This window comes from Theropithecus gelada, chromosome 11 (genome assembly GCF_003255815.1).
Source record: "Theropithecus gelada isolate Dixy chromosome 11, Tgel_1.0, whole genome shotgun sequence".
Classification (NCBI taxonomy): domain Eukaryota; kingdom Metazoa; phylum Chordata; class Mammalia; order Primates; family Cercopithecidae; genus Theropithecus; species Theropithecus gelada.
In genome coordinates this window covers 93,255,827-93,262,819 of record NC_037679.1, presented here as the reverse complement: position 1 = coordinate 93,262,819, position 6,993 = coordinate 93,255,827, and the positions used below count along the sequence as shown (strand labels likewise).

The 6,993-nt window shown below is 35.9% G+C and overlaps 1 protein-coding gene across 2 annotated transcripts in view; it reads left to right on the top strand.

Moving 5' to 3' along the window:
• Window positions 1–6,555, top strand: part of RBAK (RB associated KRAB zinc finger) — a 24,092-nt gene extending 17,537 nt beyond the window's left edge. Inside the window, exons 5-6 of one of the 2 annotated variants that reach the window (XM_025401518.1) lie at window positions 789–2,470; window positions 2,543–6,555. In XM_025401518.1, coding sequence (XP_025257303.1) covers window positions 789–2,470; window positions 2,543–2,698 — 1,838 coding nt within the window. In that variant the 3' untranslated portion in view covers window positions 2,699–6,555. Of the gene's footprint in view, window positions 1–788 lie in introns of both variants that reach the window. The other variant, XM_025401517.1, reaches the window with a different exon arrangement.
• The last annotated feature ends 438 nt before the right edge of the window (window positions 6,556–6,993 follow it).

Sequence of the window (6,993 nt, the reverse complement as noted above, 5' to 3'; positions counted from 1 at the left end):
AGTGCCATTGGACTCCAAGATCGGGAGGAGAGAAAGAAACGAACCCAAAAAAAAAAAAAAAAAAAAAAAAAAAAGATACCTTGCCCTCTGGTCTAGCTTACATTTCTTTTGGACATTGACTTGCCTGGGTTTCCTCCAGATGAATGCGAATCTTCTCTGTAAACATGAAGAAATCAGAGCATTCAGAATGTTTATTTGCATTTGTATGCAGACTAGTAAGGCACAGATTTTGGAAGGGTCTAGGCTAGTGGGGATGCTACCATCGTATCTTGATATGAAGCAATATCTTGCAGTTTAATATAAATTGTAATAGATGTCTCCCAAATGTAATCCATAATAGATTTCCTTTGTATGGAGACCTAGCACCTGTTTTTGTTCCTCCTGATTCTATTTGATCTAAATCCTCCCATCTTTGCCTGGATCTGGCACACTTTCAGCCACTTCTCTGCTCATCATTTGGTTTTATTTCACCTTTTCTACCAAAGTTTGAAACATAATATTTGTAAAGCAACAAAGTTACCTGTATTCAATATGAAGTTGCTCTTCTATTTTCTACCACTATCTCATCTTTATCCTTTCACCGTGTGTGTGTGTATGTGTGTGTGTGTTTATGTTTTGTATTAGAAATCAAAGGACAAAGAGAACTATGCATTTGTAATTATTTTTATTTATGGAGATTGGCTCTAAAGCCAGAGTCAACCCCATAATGGGGGCTCTTGAGTACCAGTACCTTTCCATGGCTAGTGTGTTTAGATTTACAAAGTTTGTTTACTATTTTTCCTTTTTAGAAGTCTGGAAATTTGATGACCTGATAGAGAGAATCCAAGAAAATGAAGATAAACATTCAAGGCAAGCTGCTTGTATCAACAGCAAAACCCTGACTGAAGAGAAAGAGAATACATTTTGTCAAACTTATATGGAAACAAGCCTTGTTCCTTCAAGCATAATAGCTCATAATTGTGTCTCATGTGGAAAGAATTTAGAATCTATTTCGGAATTAATTAGTAGTGACGGAAGCTATGCCAAGACAAAACCTGATGAGTGTAATGAATGTGAGAAAACATATCATGGAGAGAAAATGTATGAATTTAATCAAAATGGAGATACCTATTCTCAAAATGAAGAAAATATTCTTCAGAAAATTAATATTTTGGAGAAACCTTTTGAATATAATGAATGCATGGAAGTCTTAGACAATGAGGCTGTTTTTGTTGCTCATAAGAGAGCTTACGTGGGGGAGAAGCCCTATGAATGGAATGATTCTGGACCAGACTTCATACAGATGTCAAATTTTAATGCATATCAGAGATCACAAATGGAAATGAAGCCTTTTGAATGCAGTGAATGTGGAAAATCCTTCTGTAAAAAGTCAAAATTCATCATCCACCAGAGGGCTCACACAGGAGAGAAACCTTATGAATGTAATGTATGTGGGAAATCCTTCAGCCAAAAGGGAACCCTCACTGTACATCGGAGATCACACTTAGAGGAGAAGCCCTATAAATGTAATGAATGTGGGAAAACCTTTTGTCAGAAGTTACACCTCACTCAGCACCTAAGAACTCATTCAGGAGAGAAACCCTACGAATGTAGTGAATGTGGGAAAACCTTCTGCCAAAAGACACATCTCACCCTACACCAGAGGAATCATTCAGGAGAGAGGCCCTATCCATGTAACGAATGTGGGAAATCCTTCTCCCGCAAGTCCGCACTCAGTGACCATCAGAGAACTCACACAGGAGAGAAGCTTTATAAATGTAATGAATGTGGGAAATCCTACTACCGAAAGTCTACCCTGATTACACATCAGAGAACACACACAGGAGAGAAGCCCTATCAGTGTAGTGAGTGTGGGAAATTCTTTTCTCGGGTGTCATACCTCACTATACATTATAGAAGTCATTTAGAAGAGAAACCCTATGAATGTAATGAATGTGGCAAAACTTTCAATTTAAATTCAGCCTTCATTAGACATCGGAAAGTACACACAGAAGAGAAATCCCATGAATGTAGTGAATGTGGAAAGTTCTCTCAGTTGTCATATCTCACCGACCATCATACAGCTCATTTAGGAGAGAAACCCTATGAATGTAATGAATGTGGGAAAACTTTCCTTGTAAATTCAGCCTTTGATGGGCACCAGCCACTTCCAAAAGGGGAGAAATCCTATGAATGTAATGTATGTGGAAAGTTATTCTCTGAGTTATCATACTATACTGAACATTATAGAAGTCATTCAGAAGAGAAACCTTATGGATGTAGCGAATGTGGGAAAACCTTTTCCCATAATTCATCCCTGTTCAGACATCAAAGAGTACACACAGGCGAGAAACCCTATGAATGTTACGAATGTGGAAAATTCTTCTCTCAGAAATCATATCTCACCATACATCATCGAATTCATTCAGGAGAGAAACCCTATGAATGTAGTAAATGTGGAAAAGTCTTCTCTCGGATGTCAAACCTCACTGTCCACTACAGAAGCCATTCAGGAGAGAAACCCTATGAATGTAATGAATGTGGGAAAGTCTTTTCTCAGAAGTCATACCTCACTGTACACTATAGAACTCATTCAGGAGAGAAACCCTATGAATGTAATGAATGTGGGAAAAAGTTCCACCACAGATCAGCCTTCAATAGCCATCAGAGAATTCACAGAAGAGGAAATATGAATGTACTTGATGTGGAAAGTCTCTGAAGTCAGATCTCAATTTTTAGAAAACTCTCTGAATATAATGAATATGGAAAATCCAATAGAAAGTCAAAGTGTTTATCTGAGGGTTCATGTTCCTGAATGGTGAGAAGCATTTAGGCATTAGATTCATTTTAATCTGGATTTTCACAGAGAAGAATCCCGAAGAATGTAACAAGAAGCAAAACCTTCAGCAAGATCATACGACTCATCAGACACTAGATAATTTATGCAGGAGTGAAGTTTTATAAATATTTAATATTTATTTTGGATTCAAATTGTATTTACATATCAGGGAATCATACAAAGGCAAAATCTGTCAATATGGTGAATGTGGAAAATATATTGTCTTGGAAATTTGTTCTACTAAAAGCCATATTTCTAATGTAAAATCAGGTGTTTATAGGAAAGATCTCAGAGGCTATAAGCTCTGAATAAATCTTCATTGTATAAAATGAAGTTTTTAAATTATCAGGAGTTGATCATGAGGACAGTAGCATTAAATAAGTGTATGGCCATTTTTTATCATGTCTTTAAAATGCAATCTAATGGTAATTCTATGCAAGTTTGGAATTGGGCAACTTGTGAAGAGGCAGTTTTCTTATTTGAATATTAGGATGGCAAATGTACTAAGACAGGATATATTGTTGGTCAGATAATATTTAGTAGGTATAAAATGGTAAAATACCTAGTTTTCTATTTAGAGGAATTTACAAATGGGTTTTTAACAAATGCCTCATTAGTAGAAGAGGCAGTGTTTTTGTAAAGTTTTCAACTGCATCTGAGCAAGATAAGATTTTCTAAAAGACTATTTTGATAAACTATACATAACATAATTTGGAATTAAGTCTGTTTCAGTGAAAGAGAACAAGCATACTGCCCATACTCTAAAATATCCCCAGCTCTCACACCACCCTTGTTTTTTAACCCATAGTTTTCAGTGTGCCTAGTGCCAATATTTTGTAATTTAGAAATTTTATTCAGAAACTTCTCTTTGATACAAATACAGTGTCATTGTTTTGTGCATTCCCCTTTTTCCCAGTATTTTGAAACAAATTGATTCAAGTTTCTAGCAGATATTTTTTGGTCAATTAACTTAATGTCCTCACTCCATTTCTTGCTGGAACAGTTTAGGTAGCTACTGCTTCTTCACATTACACAGGGGAATCCTGATTAGTCAAAATAATAATGATTCCATTCTCTTTGCCAGTAACTTGTTTTATAGTGGTCATATGACCAGATACTGGGTAAACAAAACAAAGATCGTTTGTTCTGGAAAAAGGTAAAATGGTAATCAAATAGATTGTGTTCCAGGAGTGCAAAGGTGGCTTAATATTCACAAATCAGTTGCTATTGTACACCACCTGTAGAAAAGTAATCTGGCATGCAGAACATTCTTATGGTAAAGTTAATGTTCATTTATGATCTTAGCAAATGATGGATTGAAAGGGACTTCCTTAATTGCATAAACAGACTTCAACAAACAGTATGATGAAATAGTGAACATTTCTCCTAAGATTATAAAAATAAGACAAGGATATCTGCTGTCAATGATTTTATTCAGCATTGTTCAGAAGGACCTAACCAGAAAACTAATGCAAGAAACAGAAACAAAAGGCATAAAGATTAGAAAAGAAGTAAAATTTTAAAAAAAGAAAAAATATAAATCTCTATTTGCAGGTGCCATGAGTAAATTTGGTAAGTTCCCTGCATAAAAGTTATGCAAAAAGCATTTTATGATATACCAGCAAAAATCATGGAAAATGAAATTTTGAAAAGCAGTGCCACTTAAAAGATCCCTCAAGTGCCTAGGGGGGAAAAATGAGTTAATAAGCTTTGAAGAACTGTATCCAGAAAAGAAAATTACAAAGGAGGAGAGGGATAGGATTCCAGGACAATCTCAAAACCGTTGCTTTTTCCCTAAATTCATTGCAACCTTAATTAAAATCCTAGCAAATTCTTTAATGTAAATAAACAAGCTAATTCTAGAATTCATATGCATATTCAAAAGGACAATAATTGTCGAAGCTATCTTGTAGAATGGACAGAGAGGATTGAAATTTCCAAATATCAAGACCTGTTATAAAGCCACATAAATTATGATGGTGTTATTTTGGGCACAAGGATGAAAAAACTGACTAGTGGAATAGCATACAGATTCAAAAGTAGACCCACATGTATACCATCACCTGACTTTTGAGAAAGGTGACATTGAAGTGTAGTGGGGGAAAGGGTGTTCTTTCCAGTAAATGTGCTTTGCCAATTAAATTTTGTAATTTAATAAAAAGTCAGTTGAAGGTGGATTGCAAATCTGAATATGAAATGTGAAAGCTTTACAAAGAAATCTTGGACAGTTTGTAATCTTGGAGTAAGCAAAGGTTTATTGAGACCCAAAAAAGCATTAACCCATAAAATAGAACTTAATAGTAAGTTTGAGAACTTCTGTTTATCAGAAAGACCACCAGTAAGAAAATGAACAGGAAACCATGAGGAGGAAAAGATATTTGCAGTTCATGTATGTGACAACAGCACTGAGTATAGCAAAAGTGTTGGCAAGCTTTTTAGCAAGGTACCAGATGGTGAACATTTTTGGCTTTGTCACAAATGCTTATCTTTGCTATTGTGTGAAAGCATCCATACACCATGCATTTTAAAAAATGAGCATGACTGCTTCCCAGTAAAACCATTCATAAACCCAGGTGGCAGTCTGGATTTGGTCTGCACTCATAGTTTTCTGGCCCCTGATCTCGAATATGTAAAGAGCACCTACAAATCAAGGGGGAAAATGGAAAAGGCAAAATATTTTAGAGGATATCCACTCACTTTAGAGGATATCCAGACGGCCACTAAGCATGAAAAGATGTTAGCTTTATTAGTAATCAGGGAAATGCAAATTTAAAACACCATGTAGTACTGCTACCCATCCATGGAAATGGTTAAAATGAAAAGCATGAAAAAGCATCCTTTTGGCAAGGATGTAAGCAAGAGGAACTGTACGCTACTGGTGGAATTGCTCCTCCATAAAACCATTTTTGAAAGCTGGCACTTAAAACCAAGTATACCCTTTTACCCAAACCCAGCAAAAAGGCATGTGTCTCCACCAAAGGACACGCAGAATATTTATAGCATAAAACTGCACAAAACAGAACTATCTTAAGGCACATTGCAATGGAATGAATAAACAAGTGGCATTATTTCCATGGAATACTGTAAAACAGCACGAATGAACTAGAAGTTCATGCAATAATGTAGCTGAACTTAACAAACCTTGCTAAATGAAAGACTCCAGACACAAAAGCCAACATGCTGTATGATTCCTTCTGTATAAATTATAAAGACGGGCAAAACTTGTCTATGTGGTTTGAAATTAGGATAGCGGTTAGTCTTGGCCAAGGCTGAAAGGGGGCATTTATCTGGTGCTGGGAATAATCTGTTTCTAAACCTGGGTGCTAAATATCTGAGTGTGTTCTGAGCTGTGCACTTAAGGTATGTGTATTTTTCTGCATGTGTGTTACACTTTCCATAAAAGTTTTTTAAAATCACAAATGGCTAACATTTGTGTTACTCGTCACTCTACTCATATTTTTCTAGATGTGTATGAATATGCTGCATAACAGGAATTAAATGGTAGATTTTGCATAATTCTGTGCAGAAAATACATATTTATAGTAATTTTGATGGCAACTACTAAGATTTCCTATGCTGTCCTTAAGGCTTAGCATAATGTATATTTTAAGTGAAATATTTGAGAAGGTTAAAGAGTCATTACATACTTTGTCATCCTATACTTTTGCATATATAAATGGGTCTGAGCTGCCTCTTCAATAAAGAAGCTAATATGTAACGTTTCATATTTCCCTAAACAAATTGTTCTTCCGCATTTCTAAATTCGGGATTCATCTTAACTTTTACCTTAGAGGTGACCTTTCTTGGCAGTGAATGAATATAATGCTGTTTGATTTGATGGAAAATTATTTAAAAAGTATTCAGTTAAACCTTTGAGGAAATCTCAGTTACACAATTAACAGCACAGATGTAAGTGAATGAAAGAAACGGGTCACGAAGACTTTGCACCATTAAAAAAAAAACACTTTGATTGGGGGCTGGCTGAGCTTGTAAAAGCACAGCAAAAAGGACGTGACATTGGATGGCATAGACTATGTGTGCCTAATTTTTTTTGGTGGAGAGGCCTTTTTTTTTTTTTTAAGAGTCAGGTGCTCACCATAGCCTGCAGTGCAGTGGCGCAATCACAGCTCACTGCAGCCCCGCCTTCCTGGGCTCAAATGATCCTCCCACCTCAG